General features: G+C 35.8%; 1 protein-coding gene across 26 annotated transcripts in view; it reads right to left on the bottom strand.

Moving 5' to 3' along the window:
- The window catches only part of SSBP2 (single stranded DNA binding protein 2), a 326,613-nt gene that overhangs the window by 207,324 nt on the left and 99,019 nt on the right, over nucleotides 1–20,270 (bottom strand). For 10 of the 26 annotated variants that reach the window (XM_008991875.5, XM_002744805.6, XM_078365248.1 and 7 more), the window contains exons 2-3: nucleotides 15,016–15,088; nucleotides 2,259–2,320 (exon numbers count right to left, since the gene is read on the bottom strand). The exons of 6 other annotated variants lie outside the window; for them this stretch is intronic. In XM_008991875.5, the coding sequence (XP_008990123.1) occupies nucleotides 2,259–2,320; nucleotides 15,016–15,088 (135 nt within the window). Of the gene's footprint in view, nucleotides 1–2,258; nucleotides 2,321–3,790; nucleotides 3,833–15,015; nucleotides 15,089–20,270 lie in introns of all 26 variants that reach the window. 10 more of the 26 variants (XM_078365256.1, XM_078365258.1, XM_078365263.1 and 7 more) reach the window with 2 other exon arrangements.

The following is a 20,270-nucleotide window of genomic DNA, read 5'->3' as shown; positions in this document are numbered from 1 at the left end:
ATGGTCTTTAATTTTAAATCTACCTATAACCTGGAAGCCCCAACTTTGAGTCGTTCTGTCTGAACCAATGTATTTCTCAAACGTATCTGATTGAAGTCTCATGTCTCCCTAAGATGTATAAAACCAAGCCGCACCCTGACCACCTTGGCCACATGTTCTCAGGACCTCCCAAGGGCTGTGTCAAGGGCCAAGGTCACTTATATTTGGCTCAGAATAAATCTTTTCAAATATTTTAGAGTTTTACTCTTTTCTTTGACAAGACGTAAATAAACAGTATTACTCTCCTGCTTAAAAACTTAACTGCATTGTACTGTCTTTATAATTAAATTCAAATTCACAGTTTACAAATCCAGCCTCATCCCTAACCACTCTATCACCTCAATTTCCAACATAATGAATTTCTTTCTTTTCTTCCCATGTGCTATACTCTCTCTGCCTTTCACCTCTAGGTCTTCGCACATGGTATGGTTGATCCAGAACGTCCCCCTTCTCTATCTCTCCATGGCTTTCTGGCCAACTCTTATATCTACTAATGCCTTGGCTTAGATATCTGCTCTTCCAGGTGAAATGTATTTGGCATGTGTCTACATAGGACTCCGCATATCCCCTTAAAATACTTCTTTCTTACTGCTTTCTTTGTTATCTGTTTTCCCCACATACTGTTATCAAAAAGAGGGTAGGGATGTGTGTCTGTTTTATTCACTGGTGTGTCCATAGTATCAAGCATAGTACCTGGCCCATATAAGGCGCTCAGTATTTGTTGAGAGAATGCAATAAACTTTACTAGGTTTGCATGGAGAAACATGCTCAAAGCCTATATCAATAATTGAAATTTTAAAAGATACCACTACCACATGGTAGAAATACGAAGAAATATAAAGATATGAAAGTTACTTCTTTGCTGCCCCCCCCAAAAAAATTCATTTGATTAGTTGAGTATTTGTTGAGCTCTGTATCAAGTCACTGTTTCTCATAAATATGCTTTTCCAGCACAAGAAAATGAAGATAAACTTATTTCACTAACTGCTTATTTGTAACTTATTCCCTTCTTGTTCTTGGGAGTTTTGAGTTTGACGAGTAGCTGTTATTTTAGAACAAGATTGACCTATTACATTAAAAATGCCAGTCAGATTATTATCTCCCATTCCCAATCCCCCCAAGAGGATAAGTGTGGGTTTGAAGAAGCTATAATGGCATGCCAACACTTATAATTACCTATTCAGTAGCCTAGCATTGACAACTTGATACTCCACTTTATAGAAAGCAATTTTATAACTAGCTCAGCAATCAGGAGCCAAGAAAAAGTGTCAACCTCATTGGCCACTTCAATATGAGAAAATAATCTGCTATGAATAAACTTTTTTTTTTTTTGAAATGGAGTTTCACTCTTGTTGCCCAGACTGGAGTGCAATGGCCTGGCCTTGGCTCAGTGCAACATCTGCCTCCCGGGTTCAAGAAATTCTCCTGCCTTAGCCTCCCAAGTAGCTGGGATTAAAGGCATGGGCCACCACGCCTGGCTAATTTTTGTGTTTTTAGGAGAGACAGGGTTTTACCATGTTGGTCAGGCTGGTCTCAAACTCCTGACCTGAGGTGATCCACCTGCCTTGGCCTCCCAAAGTGCTGGGATTAAAGGCATTAGCTACCATGCCCAGCCCTCTCCCAAATTCGTAAGTTGAAACGAAGAGCTGAGTTTTTAAATAAATTCCTGATTTGAGGGGGTAGGCATCACCAATGTGATGGTATCTGGAGATGGGCTCTTTGGGAAATACTTAGGTGTAGAAGAGATCATAAAAATAGAACCCTCATGATGGAACTAGTTCTCTTATAAGAAAAGACACAAACAGCTTGCTCTCCCCAATATGTAAGGACACAGTGAGAATGTGAATGTCTACAAGTCAGGAAGACAGCCCTCACCAGAAATTGATCACGCTAGTTTGTACTTCTAGATTCTAGAATTGTGGAAAATAAACTTCTGTTGTTTAAGCCATCTATTCTATGGTATTTTGTTATGGCATCCCAAGTCATTATAGAATCATACTTACAGTTGGAGATTCCACACACTGGTTCCAATTCCACTTGGACTCAATACTAGTATATTTAAGTTAAATTACACTATTGCTGATTTTGAAGGGTTTCTTTAAAGTGCTACCTTCCAAAAAATTTTAGAAAATTTAAAAATAAAAAGGAAGCATGAAATCACAAACAGGCCTACTGAAATGCATCATCAAGCCAGTAAAAATGGAATAAAGGATACTTACCACCACCAAGAATGTAAGAATCCTGGTGGTTCCCCCAATGTGATGTTTTTTTCCCATCTTATCTAAAATGAATAAAAGAGATATTAAATACTTTCCTAATAATACTTTTTTCCACACATATACAAAGTAATAATACTCCCATTTAAAATACTATGGTAAAAATATTTGAATTTTTCATCAATCTCATAATATTATTTACCCAAGTTTTATAAGTACTCATTTTAAATCGTAATTTGTTAACTGGATTAGTCTCGGAGAGAAGATGTCACCATTATTTTCCTGAATTTGCTTCATACTGTGGCAGTTATAAAGCTCTAGTCTTTCAGTTTTAAATCCATCTTTCTGTGGTCTTTCAGATGCTGAAACTGGGGATCCATACACTGCCTTTGTCCTTCATTAAATTGCTTCCTGTTAGGTCCCATAAACTAAGAGAGGCTCTAGAAGGAGACTGGAAATAAGAGGGGAGAATGGATTTGCTTCCTGTTAGTTTGCTATTCCTGTCAGGGTGACCCCAGCAAGCAGTTTATTCAGGGACAATAGCTACGACAATAGCTGGTTCCATTCTAGCTTTATCCCACACAACCAGAACTAGTCCCTTCGTGCGCCTCAGAAGTCCCTTCGTGCCCCAGCACAGCTGTGCAATACCTCTCTTTAGAAGTTAAAGGCAAATGTGAGCTTTTCCAGTAACTGCAGTCCCACAGCACCCTCTCCTTAGAGGTCTAAGATTCAGCTCTCTGAGGTTCTTCCTCCAATATTTTTGATAACCACAAGCTCAAGCTCTTTTGGTGCCTCAGCCCTAGTGATTGCTCACTGCATTTACTGATTTTATGTAACTTCTGTGTGCTGTTGTTGCTTTCTTTCAAACCTGTTTAGTTAGTTCCCCATATTACATTCCCTGTTAAAATAGTGTGCTTTCAATCAGCGTGGCTGTATTCTGATTGATACAGCATTTCAAATGCCTTCTCACAAGGTAAAAATATTAAAAATATCTCCATTTTAAGAAGAACAGGATATGGGCATAAACTTTAACTTTGCTACATACTAGCTGTGTGAAGTTGGGAAAGTTACTTGTCTTCTGTGCCTCAGTTTCCTCGAGTTCAAAATGAGGTTAATTATAGTCACCTCTCTCACAAAGTTGTTATGAGGAATAAACTGGTTAGTACATGAAAATCACTTAAAAGAGTTAACTGATGGGCCAGGCATGGTGGCTCACACCTGTAATCCCAGCTACTCTGGAAGCTGAGGCAGAAGAATCACTTGAACCTGGGGGGTGGAGGGTGCAGTGAGCCGAGATTATGCCACTGCTCTCCAGCCTGACATAGCAAGACTCCATCTCGGAAAAAAAAGAGTAAGTGACCTGCAGTAAGTGCCTGGTAACTGTTAGGTGCTATTATTTTTTTCCTTTACCTAGGAGGCCATCCCTGTAAAAATTTATTACATCATCATTGTCACTGGAACCCACAAAATTCCAGTGATATTCCATATAAAAATATTCAGAGTATTTAGGGTTGTGCCAAACAATTTTAACTTACTAATCAGGATAGTTTTCATCTTGCTGGAAACCATACATGTAACTAGGCAAAAAAAAAAACAATCAGAGTTGGAACTAAGGAACAATTGTCTATGCTTCTAGCATAAATTGAAAAGAGTAAAAATGAATTATTTAAACAGAAAATTAAGCTTCTATATATTTTAAATCATTTCAGAATTAGTGTCCTGTCACACTGAGTTAACATGTATACCAAATTCAGCTGACCATTAGAGTCTCATTTTAAAGGTAACTCAATTTTTGAGGTTTTTCTTTTCTTTCTTGCTGTTTCTTTCATTGAATCAGAACATAGCTCAGGATCTTAAGACACATCAAAACCAACATTATTACCATGATATGAACACATCCGTTATCAACACTGACCCAGAAACTTGCAAGAGATTAGGCTTAATATGTTGACTTCAAATTATACCTTAAGGGTTAGGTTTTAAATAAATTCTTGATTTGAAGGGGTGGGCATAAGAAGACATAAGTCTTTCATAAAATAAGAGTTTTTTAAAGATGCTGATATTAACTTTCTAATTGTTTACGTTTCTGCTGAGTTAGAGTTAACTATAATAAAAATTTAAAACAAGATCAGTATCTCTAAAAAAGTAAAAGATCTAACTAAATACTTTTGGATGGGTGTCTGGATGAGTATTCATACTTTTTAAAGCACTGCATAGCAGTAAACACAAAAAACAGAAATCCCTTCCTTCAGGGAGATTACACCTCAGTAAGGAAGGCAGACCATGAACAAAGAAACAAATTAAAACGTAAATTGTGTTTATATGAGAAGGTAACAAATGCAGCGAAGGAAAACTAAGCAGGGAAAGGGAATAGAAAGAGCAGGAAAACAGTGAACTGGATTTACAATTTTAAATAAGGAGATCCAGAAAGACCTCAAAAAAAAAAACAAAAAACTATGTTTAAGTATATGCCTTAGTTTTTTAGTTTAAATAACAAAATTATGTAACAATACCCCAATCAGTAAAATTGCCCAGCACTCTTAACACTACTAAGAAGTGAACAACTATAATTATAGATTTCAAAAAAATTCAAAGAATTCTTTCCATCATCTACTATGTAAGGCGTTAGGAATTCTTACCCCAAAAGGACTTTTTAAAAGTTTTAAAACAGGAACTCAGAAAGTGATCCTAAATGTAGAAACAACCAAAATTCCTCTTTAATGAAAAGATGAAAAACGTTAAGTGCCATTAAAATCACCGAAATTGGTTGCATTTTAGAGTTCTCAAGTACATTAAGTATAAATATACGAAAACCTTGAAGTAAAACAAGTAATCTGTTCTCATAAAATAAAGAGAAATTTTCTGAAGATTAGAAATGTGGCCAGGCATAGTGGCTGACACCTGTAATCCCAGCACTCTAGGAGACAGAGGCAGGTGGATGACTTGAGTTCGGAGTTCAAGACCAGCTTGGCCAACATGGTGAAACCCCATCTCTACTAAAAATACAAAAAGTAGCCAGGCATGGTGGCATGTACCTGTAATCCTAGCTACTCAGGAGGCTGAGGCAGAAGAATCACTCGGCACCAGGAGGCGGAGATTGCAGTGAGCCAAGATCACACCACTGCACTCCAGCATGGGTGACAAAGTGAGACTCCATCTCAAAAAAACAAACAAAAAAAAAAAAAAAAAAAAAAGAAATGTAACAGCCATTTTTAAGAGCTAAAAGGAAAAATTCCAGGAAATAATCAACTTGAAGTTACAAAAACTACATATGAAAAATAAACCAGAACACGTCATATAAATGTAAGCCAAATCCTAATTTTAATTATCCTAAGTGGTAAAACAAATAATGTGTATATCTATGCCACCTTTTATCTGATAATTTCAGTTCATCAACATTTTATTTTGGTTCATAAAAAATAAGAAATAGTACTTAATGAGACTTACGAGAAGCAAAACTCTTGAAGTCCTGCTAAAATTACAATTTAGTCAAAAACCTATGTCTCATCCTTCACTCAATCTTTTCTCTTACCACTTTTTAATGAGTTAGTATCTTCTTGAAAGAACAAAAGAATAAACCCTCACCAGTGTACCCAGATACACTAATAGTCCTAATCACTAGAACCATGCTAATCATATGACCCGCAAATTTTTCAAAGTATTGTCCTTATGTTTCATCTCAGTTCATCTTGACTTTACATAATATGACTGTGAAATAAAGCAGATTTTACTATACTCAGTTAAAAGAAGAAGGTGACATAACTTATGGAGTAAAGTGGCATAATTAGGTTTCAATGCTAGGGTGTGCTGGACGTAGGATTAATTAAACTCCCAGTCTACAAGACCCACTTCACCTCACCCTTCCTAAGCAGCCTCCCCTCACGCACTTCCACAACTTCCCAGCCAATCTCCAGCTATCTCGGGAGATAAAGTACTACCGGAAACTACCTATATGACTTATACTTGATATGGTCTTTTATGAGAAGAAGCCTGAGGTAATACATTTATATTTTAAACAGTTTTACATCTTATTATCCCTCAGAGAAACTAAAAAAGTATCACATACATCATCATTTTATCCTCACAACACTTTTTACTACAAGTATCCATCTTTCTCTCCTTAAATTGCAAGTCTGTGTCAGAAGCAGGTAAAACTTCATCATACTGAAGTTAACATAAAATCCACCCTTTTAAAGTTACTGAATGAACCACACTTAAACCTATGTTTTAAGTATGGCCACAGAAGAGATGGCCTATGTTTACATAGCGAATATTGCTAAGTCCAAATGAATCACTGTTCTAGATACTACTTGTTTATGGAAAGCATCAAATGGTGCTCAAGAAGAGCCAAAATAGAATCCTTGTAGAAAACTAAACCATGTTCACTGTAGCATTGTTAGAAAAATATGAAAATTAGAAACAACCTGAGAAATACTAGTAGAGATTGTAAAATAAATCTTGATACTTACATACTACAGAACAGTGTGCTATCATTAAAAAGAATGAAATACAGCTATTTGGAATGAGAACCAAGCTCTACTAGTTTTTCAAGATGGAAATTTGTAAGGTTGGAGAACATTATGTATAGCATAAAACCTTTCTGCTTGGGAAAAAAAGTATGCATACATACATATGTGTGCTTGTAGGCATGTGAGTGTGTTTTTTTAAAAATCACATCAAATGATTTAAAAATCACTATTATCTGGAAAAGGGAAAAAGAGGACTTTCATTTTAAATTACATTCTATGTAGTTTAATTTCGTTTTTTAGCAAATATGAATTAATGATGGGTAGTGTTGTGGAATGGCCAGAAAATATTCCTAAATGTCAGCAGTCATGTTAAAACAAATTTTCTGCTGTTTCTAAAGAGGTATTTTCTGTTGTATTGAGTTTCTTGGGCTTCAGCCTTATTTAGGTTTTGGGTGGCATCTTTGCAACGTTTTCTCTTTATTCTATTTTTTCTTCTTCAGTTATGCCAGAATCAATCTGTATTTCCCTAGTCCTAAGGCTTTTTGCTGCTTAATTATCTACCTTGCTACCTTCTGTCATTTGACCAGCTAGGTGCTATATTCCTATATTCTCCTGTAACTTTCATGTAAATCTCAAGGCCCATTCCTAATGCCATATTCTGTATTTGATGGCCTTCTCTATGAATATATTTTTATCATATGATCTAACTTTTTCAGTATTTCTTCATAAGTGTAAAACAAATATTGAATCATGAACAGAAGGTTTATCAATAGGGATAAGACATGCCTTATGGTTTAATTATAAAATATCTACTATCTGATGGGGACTAGAAATACCTAAATGTCTATCAGTAGAGGGCTGGTGAACTATATCATGGCACATTTCATAGACTAAAACATGCAACAACCATAAAAAGAGAATTACGACATTTCATGAAACAATATAACACAATTTCCAAAATCTAACAAGTGAAACAAAAATTAAAGCACAGAATGGTGGATAATAAGATCATATTTGTACAAAAAAGAAAAAATGATATAGATATACATACATAAATGTATACAGGTACACACACACACACACACACATGCTTGCTTAATTTTTCATTTATATTTGCTGCTGGCAAGGTATACTGGTCATTTACCTATTATCTCTCAGCCCTACACACACCTGTCTATACTCCATTCTATACTTGGGGGTGGGATTCTGAAAATTACATTACCTAGCCTCCTTGCCATTTGGCTTCTTGTTAAGTTCTGCCATCAGGAGACACTAGAAGGAGATTTAAAAAAAAAACAGGAAAAAGAGACACTTCCTGCCTCTAGTTCGAAAAGTGAAGCAGGGTAGAACAATTCTGGATGCCAGTGTACCTTTTTAGGGGTTCTAGTCTTGTCAATGTGGGACCTCTTCAGCAGATCCAGACCCACTTCCACAGCATCTCCAACAACGCAACAGCAGGTTTGAAGTGATGGGCTCCAAACTTTTCATAGTACCCAGAAATCCTTCATAATTTTTAATTTAACCCAATATCAAAAAAAAATAACTTTTTTTTTGAGATGGAGTCTTGTTCTGTCACTAGGCTGGAGTGCAGTGGTGCGATCTTGGCTCACTGCAACTTCTGTCTTCCAGGTTCAAGCGATTCCCCTGCCTCAGCCTCCTGAGTAGCTGGGACTACAGGCGGGTACCACCACACCTGGATGATTTTTTTTGTATTTTAGTAGATACAGGGTTTCACTGTTGTCAGGATGGTCTTGATCGCCTGACCTCATGATCTGCCCGCCTCGGCCTCCCAAAGCACTAGGATTATAGGTGTGAGCCACAGTCTCCAAAAAACAACTTTTAATACCATAAAATAATACTAATTCCTGTCTTAAGAAAATAACCTGTATAACTATGTATAAGTTTGTTTCTAAATTCCTGAGATGTCTAATTTAGATAAAAGCTACTGTTCCCACCAATTTTCTAAAATCTCTCCTACGTCTATATACTAAACTAAATGTAAAAAAAAAATTGAAATTGAAGTAAAAATTTTTACATTTTAATGCAAAAAATTAAAGGCAATAGATGTTTAATAGGAAGAAAAAGCTGACTATACTTTGAAGCAGGTAATCTAAAACTGTGCTGTTCAACATGATACCCAATAGTCACGTGTGGCTATTTCAGTTTAAAATTAACTGAATGGTCCTCGGGGCTGCACTAGCCATATTTAAAGTGCTCAATAGTGACACATAACTAGCAGCTACCTTGTTTGACAACAAAGATTAGAGACCATTTCCATAATCACAGAAAGTTCCATTGAACAGTGCTGCTTTCTTTTAGAAGGAAGAAAGAAGGCTTCCTAAAGAGGACTACCTTTTATTGGGAAAACTCCTGAATGGATCCTTTCTATTTTTGTTTTTATTGTTTGATGCAAAAAGACAGAGGCCCCTAGGAATGGTGCGAAAGGAAGAATGCAGAGAGGAAAACAAATGCTTGACTTTCTATGTAATAAGAATTTAGGAAGTTGCTAACGGTATCTTGGGAAGATGTTTGGGGGTCTGGAAGGATTCAGAAAAGGAAAAATGATAGGTTATGAGAAGTCAACAAGATAGAAGGCATGCTGAGGAAAGCAGCTAGTGAAAAATTCCCTGTGGCAAGGAAACCAAATGATTTAAGGTAACCTATGTCTAGTATTCAATTTAATGTTGGTGCCGATATTTTACAATGCTTAATCTTTTTGGTTATCCCTCAACCTTAACTAAGACTGTTTCATACAAAAGAGCAATGAGTTAGTGGACCTCTCAAGCCATGAGAAAAACAGAATATTTCAGACACAAAAAAGGGATCACTCATAAAAGGGAGAATCAGAGTGGGGCAATAATCACTCAACTGGAACAAGAAATTACAACACAAAAACCCTAAGCACCCAATAAAGGCTCACAGATACCGGAGAAGACTTGCGACAACCTACATATTAGGGATTAGAGCTGGAGCCATTTTGATAGAAAGGGTAATACCAGACAGTAGGATTATGCCACCCAAGTGACAGACACTTGGAACACACAGGTACACATCAGGCATATGTTCATGCCTCTATTTTTTAAAATAAGAAAATATAGAAGATAGAAAAAGTTGGCCAAGATTTTTAAAAATAACACTTTTGAGCATTTACTATATACTAGGCACAATTATAAGCAATGTACATATACCAACTCATTTAAACCACAGCATAATTAAAGTACTGTTACATTTATCATCATTTTATAACTAGGAAACTGAGAAAGTAAACAAGATGTAGAACATAATTTAAACCCAGGATGTCTGGCCCAAAGCAAATTGCTTTTACCTCCTGTTCTGTATTGCCTCAAAATCAAAGTTCAAGAGACTGGTTAGGAAATACTAATTAATATTTTCTCTCTTCATATAGGTAAAAGACAAATAGTAAGAATAGAATTTCGGAGTCTGTGATGCTCAATAATTTAGCAATCCTAATAAAATCTGAAGAAGGAATCCCTTAGATGTTTTTAAACCTCTATTTCAGGCTAACTTGTTTTTAAACCTCTATTTCAGACTAACTTATGGCAAGGGCTAGTTATATACAATGCAAAAATTTTAAGAAAGGGAAAAAAATCTAGAATCTTTACAAAACTCTAATTCTTAATTTCATTTGTTAAGGATATTGAGCCTCATTCTGAGACACAAAAACCATGCAAAGCTTTAAGGAAGAGCAGCTATTATCTTTTTATAATGAAATGATATAACCAGAAAAAGGATAGCTTTTAATGAATCTAAAGCAACAAAAGGTAATGTAGAATTGGAAAGAAGATTCCTTAGCATTCTGTCTGTAATTTTAAATGTTGAAAAATAACAAAGATAAAGCAGAGAAAGGGCTTTGTATTGAGAATATTTCTAAATAATATTCCATTTTCTCCCCCTAAAATGAAAAGCCGATAAACTATATTTTGGATTCTGGTAGTGGTTTAAAATCTATCATGAATCAGAGGCCACACTGAGCTAGTTGGCACAAACTAGTCAGAGAAATGTTTTGATTTTTATTGTTAGGCATTTTTTCATTTAATTAAGAAAAAAAATGACTGAGTTAATAAGTGTACCCCACTTTTCTGACTGATAACAAAACCCTTCAAGAGTAGTCTAATTTCTGATAGCCCAGGTCAAGGGCATTTTTAGGAAATCAAGATTGGGCAGCTGAGATACACATCCTGCTTGTTCAGATGATGCCTGGAGTTCCAGTTGGCCTTCTCACAACTTTACCCAAAAGAACAAGCCTACACTAATGATAGAAGTGACCCAGAACAGTAAAACCTGATTGAGAAGAGCTCATTAACATCAGTCATTTGTAGCCTCATCTCCATTTGGAAGAAGTAGTCTGCTTTGTCTTGAACCAGGGTGAGAACATTGAATAATGTTATAATTGATAAGAATTTGTACCATTTCAATCATTTCCTTTTTATTATAATAACCAACTCAAATTGGTCTCCCTATTTTATATTCCTGTAAAACTATTTTGATTTAGGTAAAAACCTGGGGGTAGACTAGAATGGATTTCTAGTCTTTAGATAAGACTGTTTTCTTACTACTCAGACTAGTTAAGAAGTCGTTCTAAATAAGCAGCCTTAATTAAGTTTTCCACCTGAGTCAAGAGAAACTCAAAGAGAAAGCAACCCTAAACAGGGTACGGAGCTCTAAAATATTACATTCTCCTTTTTTTTTTTTTTTTACCATCCATGGAGAGGGGGAAAAGGCACCAAGACAGCAGAGTACAAACCTAATGATGTCATTTTCTTTTTTTAACTTTAAAACCTTCAAAGGCTCCCTTTTGCCAAAGATAAAATCCAGCTTCCTGGCATGTATGCAAAAGTTTTCATGCAGAGGTCCCTTTAGAATATACTGTCAGCTTAGATGAAACCCTGGGAAAACCTTTCTAGGAAAAGCTCATTCTAAGATAGAGAGGGGAGGAGAGTTTAGGCAGATGGAATATGCCATTGAGTAAATAGCCCAGATGACAGAATCCCCATGGTATACAGGAAAACCAAGCAGCTAGATACTGTGGAATGTAAAATGTGAGGGAAGAAATAGCAAACTATTGTAATTTAACCAAATGAAATTATCAAGAACTCTAGGATATACTCGGCAATGGCTTATCACAAATCTATCTCCAGGCTTCCATCTTTTAAGTTCAGATAATTTAAGAGAATGTATTTTCTCTTTCCTTTATTTTTAATAACTGTGCAAATAATATATGTATTCCTTGTTTAAAAGAATTCTACAACTAAGGATAAAATCCCTTTGATCCCTTTAATGCCCCCACTCCCAGAAACAACTAGTCTGGCATGTATATTCATTCAGAACTTTTACTATACTTTACATTCATAAATATGTACCCACAAAAATATACAGCATTACTTTATGATCTAGGGTTTCCAGATACATGGCATAATTTGGCTTCCTTCTTTTACTAGACAATGTTTTGGACATACATCCAAATAGATCTAACTTATTATTTTACATTATGAAAAATTTACAGCTCAATTAATTTAGCCATTACCCTACATTGGTTATTTAGGTATTGAGAATGCCTTTTTACAGTACCATTCAGAGTTCAGCAACCTAGAAAGTATAGTTCTGAAAATCACATACACTCATCTCCAAAGTGCAGAAATAATGTGTCTTCTTGGTGATAACAGTTTGTTTTCAGTTTAACTGACACCTCTTTTGAAAGTGACGGAGACTAATAATTCAGAGAAATCCTCAAGTTTTGTATTCCAAATGCAGTCCGAGAAAATAAAATAATGATAAATACTTGTCAATATGTGTGAATCTCTTCTGAAAGTCTAATTTCATTTCCACCAAATAGTCCTAGAAATTCTGTATATACATTTTCCACTGAGCACAAAGCCTAGGAGTCTAGTATCTAGTTATTTGCTCAAGCCACATAATCTATTTGAATCCAAATACCTGAAATTCCTTGAATAAGTTAGCAACAGTTTTCTTTTTTGATGAGGTTTAATAATCACTGTATCTAATATCTTATAATGTTGATAAGAAAATAAAGTTTTGGGAACCCCTGAGGATTAGGCAAAGTGAGCCAATTTAAAATGGTCCTTGATACAAGGAAAGAGATCATTAAATCCTTTCATTAAGTTCCTACTGCAATAAAACAAAAATTTAAAATTTCCATAGTCCACTATAGATTCTTTTAAATACTCTGTAAGTTGACAGTGGTTAAGAATACAAAAAGACATCCTTTTTGCAATCTCAATCACTTCTATAATACCAGTGAATGTGACTTAGAATGGTCAGAGCCCTAAGTCTTCTAATTAATGATTTAATTAAACATAAATACAACAAATTTTTGTTTTGATTTGAATAAACTTTTGAAATCAAAATTTTATTATACTGCATATATTCCTTCTATAGTAAAACAAGTAAGTTTTTACACATTCTGACCAAACCTCTAAAATTCCTTATCTGCAAATAAGCCCTACAAATTTATGTACACTAATTAATTAGAAATAAGACTGGGGGTTGTGTGCATTTGTTTACTTTTGAGGAGCAGCTGAATCTCAAGAAGGCTATACCTCAGGTAGGGAACTACTGGCAATGAGTTGTCTGTTATGCTCCTGATGTGCTGGGGACCAAACTGGTGAGATCACCAGAGATGATATAATTTCAAGCAGCACTGTTCAACAGAAATAGGAACATGGGCCACAAATAAGAGCCACATGTAGAATTTAAAATTTTTTTTATTTTGTAATTTTTATGGGTACATAGCAGTACATATATTTATGGGGTACATATTTTGATACAGGAATATAATGGGCTATCATTTAATTAAAGCTTTTAATAGCCACATTTAAAAAGAAAAGATAAAATTAATTTTAGTAATATATTTTATTTTACCTAATGAAGGCAAAATATTATCACTACAATGACCGAAATTCTAAAATTATTAATGATATTTTATATGCTTTTGTTCACACTGTCTTCAAAATCCAGTGTGTACTTCACACATATAGCACTTCTTAATTGGATTAGTCATATTTCAAATGCTCAAAAATCCATATATGGCTAGTGTTTATCACATTAGACAGCACAGATATAGAGAAAAAACCAAAACATTGGAATTAACATAGACTTGAGTCTGAATTCTAGTTTCATACTAACTAAGCTCTGTGACCATGAGCCAGTTATATAAACACTTTTAGCTGTGTTGTTCTCATCAGTAAAACAGAAATAATATAACTTGCTTTGCAAATTTTTCATAGGAATCAGAGATAATATACATAAAATACCTTGGCAGATTGTGTGCCTGGCACATAACAGAGCTCAATAAAATCCTCATCATCCTCATAGACAGGAGACAAAGAAGCACCATTGTAAGAAAGGTCAAATCCCAGTCAACCTAGGTACCTATCAGTGGTGGATTAGAGGAAGATGGGGTACATCTAGACCATGGAATACTACACAGACTAAAAAAGAATGAAATCGTGTCTTTTTGAGCAAGATGGATCAAGATGGAGGCCATAATACTAAACAAATTAACACAGAAACAGAAAACCAAATACTGCACATTCTCACTTCTAAGTGGAAGCTAAACATTGAGCACACATGGACATGAACATGAGAACACCAGACACTACAGATTAGACGTGAGAGGGATGGAGGGGAGCAAGGATGGTAAACTACCTATTGGCTGCTATGCTTACTACCTGATGAGATGATCTATACCCCAAACCTCAGCAGCATGTAATATGCCCATGTAACAAATCTGCACATATATCCCCTTATCTGAAATAAAAGTTGAAATTTTTTAAAGAAAGAAAGTGAAGGTGGAGAAGAGAAAGATAAGAACTTGAAATAAGGTTATCAAAATGTTTCTAACTAAAATCAATCAGCTATTATCCATACAAAAGAAAAACAAACAAAACCCACATTTTCCAAAATTATGATATTGTCAGAGCTAGAGATATGGTGGAGGGTTTATAACTCACAAATTTTTTAAAGCAAATTTAAAAAATTTGCTTTCTTGATTATTGTTGCCATGCTAATATTACTTTCCATTTCTATAAGGAGAAAATGGCTGGAAAGTTGACTAGAAGGTTTAGTGGCACAGAAGTGGCATTTTGGGATAAAAATGTTTATACATAATCTACTTATACTATATATACTAATAATTGAGACTTCACTATATAATATGTAACAATAAAACTTTTTTCAAATAATTGTTGTAGTATGTTTTTCATTCATTTATATAAGACCAAAATGCAATACAGAAAATATATACAACGTACCTCTGATAAAAATGTTTGGGCTGATTTCTGAGCTCCTACATGGAGCAGATATTCATATACGTAGAGTGCTAACCTGGAAAACAAATAAAATATTTATTGAGAAGAAGAATATTAAAATTCATTCTTTAAATAATGCACATATTGGCCAGGCATGGTGGCTCAGGCCTATAATCCTAGCACTTTGGAAGGCTGAGGTGGGTGGATCACGAGGTCGGTCAGGATTTCAAGACCAGCCTGGCCGACATGGTGAAACCCCGTCTCTACTAAAAACACGAAAATTAGCTGGGTGTGGTGGCAGGAGCCTGTAATCCCAGCCACTTGGGAGGCTAAGGCAGGAGAATCATTTGAACCCAGAGGCAGAAGCTGTAGTGAGCCAAAATGGTGCCACTGCACTCCAGCCTGGGTGACAGGGTAAGACTCCATCTCAAAAAAAAAAAAAAAAAATGCACATATCTTCTTTCCATTGCTGAAATATTTTACACATTAACAGTGACCAAAAATAAATCCTTCCCATACCATTTCAATAGGAATTATCAATAATACATGTATGTTCAGAAAGAACTTAAACTAATTTAAAAAAGCACATGAAGAAAAAGACAAATATATGTTTTCTTGGCAAGAAATATATAGATTTTTTTCTTGAATCATCTCACTTATCAGCTCATTCCCTTTGCTATATCTACTATTAATAATCTCTAAATACCATTTGAAGGCATAATTACCTTTCATTAGTAAAAGAAAGAAATTAAGTTAGTGGACTTTCCCAACACTTTATGTCTATCCTTCAATCTGTTTGGCAAATGTTAAATTCTAGCTGTTTGTAGAATTATATGCCAGAACCTGTGTTGAATATCCATTTTAATATTTGCTCAGCAACTTCTCCTTATTTTTTAGATTTATTAAACCGGTAATACTTTAGTTTATAAGGCATTCAAATTCACAGCAAACTACAGCATTACGTAAACTTTAAAGATATCGGATCATATTAAGCATATGGGAGCTTACAATTTAAAGGTTAACAAAATTATGTATACATTTATAGCTCAAATATGGAATATTGAATGTGTTGTATACAAACTACTCTCATTATCTTGTGGATTCAGAATTTTTAGGCTACACCATGTGGCTCAATTTCAGTTGAGCTGTTAACAAAATATTATTCATAAACCCAAATTAGTCTGAGGCAGTATTTTTAATGATATCTTGGACCAATGCCCAGATAGCTCACAACAGTTCAGTTTCTACTACACTATTTTACCAATATTGAGCCAGGTTTACAGTAAACAATACAATGTAACAATAACCACGATTCTGTATAGTTGTACCACTTCTGTTGCCAAGCAAATTTTTGACTGTTAAAGATTGATGGCATTTACAAAAATGAGTATTTTCTTTATTTTCAGGAAAACATATCATGCATCTGTCATGAAAAGAGAAAGCATGTACAAATTCAGTCGCTCTGTCCATTTAATTATTTCCCCATTCCAAAGTTGCCAAATACTTAAAATGAGAGTTATTCTGTAACTACTAAGCACCTTGAGAGAGTAGACTTGTTAAAGTTACTCACAATTGACAGTGAGGATGAATGTAATTTAGAAACATCTCCTAACATATTCAAACTGAATGACACTTCCTAGATCAGTGCTTCTCAACTCTTTTTCCTACCCTAACACAATAAGGGATCTAGCAGGCTCCTTTCAGTAGCAGTATCTCCAGTGTAAGCATGGCTTATCACCTAAAGTACATCCTAAGGGACACAGGAAATTGGAATATTTCTGTAGTTTCAAACAAACAATCCTGCTGGTGATTCTTACCACACATTCTTCAAACACATACCCCATACCTTGTTCCCTCCACTAGTGACACTCAACTCTATCACATGATTCAGTGCCCATGATGGCAAATTTTGTCTTGGAAAATGAGAATATTTGTCAAATCTTCTTGGATAGACTGTGGAGCCTCAAAATTCCCTGCCAGTGGCAGTCCAGTCCTACTGCCTGAGCAAAACATAGCCTCAGGTAACTTCATGCGGCTTGTAAACCTTGGGCCTAGAGCCAAACCAGTTGTTAGGAAAGCAATCCTGGCCTAAGTAAAAGGCTGAACAATAAGGGTGGTCCACCAATGTTGGGGAGTTTGAAAGTGAGAGGCACAGAGTTAATGAAGCAGGGACATCATGACGGGCCTGGTAGGGAAAAAACAGACCTCAGAGCAGTGAAGGCCAGAGTACATCTGTGGCTGTGTCCTTTCAATAAACCCCATTCCTTTAAGATAAGTGAGTTACTTCCTTGTAATGTCTTCTTTTTCATATTAATGGGGGTAATATATTTCTTCTAAGTTTTCCTTACCTAAGTAACAAAACGGATACCTCTTTACAAGTAAAATTAAAAGTGATAGTTCCCACTTTCTCTCTAAGTCTAAAAAAGTGATTCAAAAAAATGTATTGGAAGGGACTGAGAAAAATGGGGGTTAAGGGTTTCTACTGGAGATTCTCAAGTATCTTCCAAGGGTGTGAGCGCATCCTCCTACCATTAGAATCTATGCTGTAGCAGCTCATCGTTACCAAGTGGGTGATGAAGTGGGACTAGGCTGAGAAAACCTCTCTATAATGCTACCTCATATATTCGTGTTCTGCAATCTCCTTTGAACAAAATTAATGCTTCTCAGGCAATCAGAATCTATGCTCCAAAAAAGTGTCAGGGAGCAATGCATGGGTGAACAACTAATTAACTCTACTGCCATGATAACTCCGTAATACATTAACAGCAATCTCCTTTTTTTTTTTTTAATTTTCATAGGTTTTTGGGGAACAGGCAGTGTTTGGTTACGTTAGCAAGTTCTTTAGTGACGATTTGTGAGATTTTGGTACATGCATTACCCGAACAGTATATACGGCACCAAATTTGTAGTCTTTTATCCCTTACCCCCCTCCCACCCTTTCTCCCAAATCCCCAAGTCCATTGTATCATTCTTTCTTTATTATTATTATACTTTAAGTTCTGGGATACATGTGCTGAACATACAGGTTACATAGGTATACACATGCCATGATGGTTTGCTGCACCCATCAACCCATCATCTACATTAGGTATTTCTCCTAATCCTATCCCTCTTCTAGCCCCTCAACTCCAACAGGCCCTGGTATGTGATGTTCTGTGTGTTCTCATTGTTTGACTCCCACTTATGAGTGAGAACATGAGGTGTTTGCTTTTCTGTTCCTGTGTTACTTGGCTGAGAATGATGGTTTCCAGCTTCATCCATGTCCCTGCAAATGCCACAAACTCATCCCTTTATATGGCTGCATAGTATTCCATGGTATATATGTGCCACATTTTCTTTATTCAGTCTATCTTTGATGTGCATTTGGGTTAGTCCAAGTCTTTGCTTTGTGAATAGTGCTCCAATAAACATACATGTGCATGTGTCTTTACAGTAGAATGATTTATAATCCTTTGAGCATATACTCAATAATGGTATTGCTGGGTCAAATGGTATTTCTGATTCTAGATTCTTGAGGAATTGCCACACTGTCTTACACAATGGTTGAACTAATTTTCACTCCCAACAACAGTGTAAGAGCATTCTATTTCTCCACATCCTCTCCAGTATCTGTTGTTTACTGACTTTTTAATGATTGCCATTCTAACTGGTGTGAGATAGTATCTCATTGTGGTTTTGATTGGCATTTCTCTAGTGACCAGTGATGATGAGCTTTTTCTCATATGTTTGTTAGTCACACAAATGTCTTCTTTGAGAAGTGTCTGTTCATATCCTTCACCCATCTTTTGATGGGGATATTTCTTTCTTGTAAATTTGTTTAATTTCCTTGTAGATTCGAGATATTATTCCTTTGTTACATGGATAGAACCAATCTCCAATATTTTAATTATCATCTCTGTGCATAGGATTTTCCAAAGCTATCCCTGTAGTGCTATCCTCTGTCCCAAGTTCTAAACCTGCTTCTCCAAACTAAACTGTTTGAAGTTTGGTGTTTTTTGTTTTGTTTTGTTTTTTTGAGATGGGGCCTTGCTCTATCAGCTGGCTGGAGTGCACTGGTGTGATCATAGCCAACTTCCTGCCTGCCTCAGCCTCTCGAGTAGCTTGAACTACAGGCACACATCACCACATTTGACTAATTAAAAAAATTTTTTTTTGTAGAGACAGGGTCTTGCTATGTTGCCAATGCTGATCCCAAACTCCTGGACCCAAGAGTTCCTCCTGCCTAGGCTTCCCATAGTGCTGATATTACAGGCATGAGTGACTGGGCCTGACCAGTTTGTTTCTAAAAATATGTTTCTCTCTTAAACTGACCATGTCTAAAGTTAAATTCACCTTCTCCATCTGTTTTCATAATACCTGAACTCGCCTTGAATGGAATAGTTTCCTCATGTGTCAAACGGGAGGAGTAATATTTTGCTTGTATTGTCAAAAGGATTAGAAAGCACAGTAAGTAATAACAATTGTTATAATTCTGGTCAGTAATGAAATCATGTATTGGATTCTAAGGACACCATCTCTCCCACACTTGCCATTCCTTTCTTTCCTTCTTCCTGCTCTGGAGGAACCATCAGGAGTCACAGCAAGAGCAGGAGCTCTCACATCTGCTGTAGCTTCAGATATAGATACCATGTATTTCCCATTAGCTCCCCCACAAAAGGGCATTGGTCCACCAGAAATAAAAATCCAGAAAGTTCTGGGGGGAAAGCTTATAATAAAAGATGCTGTCTGAACACAAAGGATTCTGGCAGTGAAGAGTGACACTTTCCATTCATGCAGGTAAATCACAGCTTGGTATCCTGTCTAGTCCTGTGAAATGACCAAACATAAGAAGGCAACATTTTGAGGAGAACATAGTGGCTCATGCCTGGGAATAATCCCAGCACTTTGGAAGGCTGAAGCAGGAGGATAGCTTGAGCCCCAAAGTTTGAGACAAGCCTGGGCAACAGAGCAAGACCCCATCTCTAAAATATATATATATTTTTATTTATGTATATTATATAATACATATTTATATATTTTTATATATAAACATATTTACATTTATATTTTAAAAATTAGCCAAGTGTGATGGCACACATCTGCAGTCCCATTGATTTGGGAGGCTGAGGCAGGAGGATCACCTTAGCCCATGAGTTGAAGGCTGCAGTGAGCTATGATGGCATCATCATCCTCCAATATAATCAACAAAGCCAGATCTTATGTCTTAATAAAAACATGAAATGAAAGAAAAAGGCAACATTTGGATTACCGAACAGTGA

The sequence above is a fragment of the Callithrix jacchus genome, chromosome 2 (genome assembly GCF_049354715.1).
Source record: "Callithrix jacchus isolate 240 chromosome 2, calJac240_pri, whole genome shotgun sequence".
Classification (NCBI taxonomy): Eukaryota; Metazoa; Chordata; class Mammalia; order Primates; family Cebidae; genus Callithrix; species Callithrix jacchus.
Note: the sequence above shows the minus strand (reverse complement) of the source record. Positions and strands in the feature narration are given on the sequence as shown.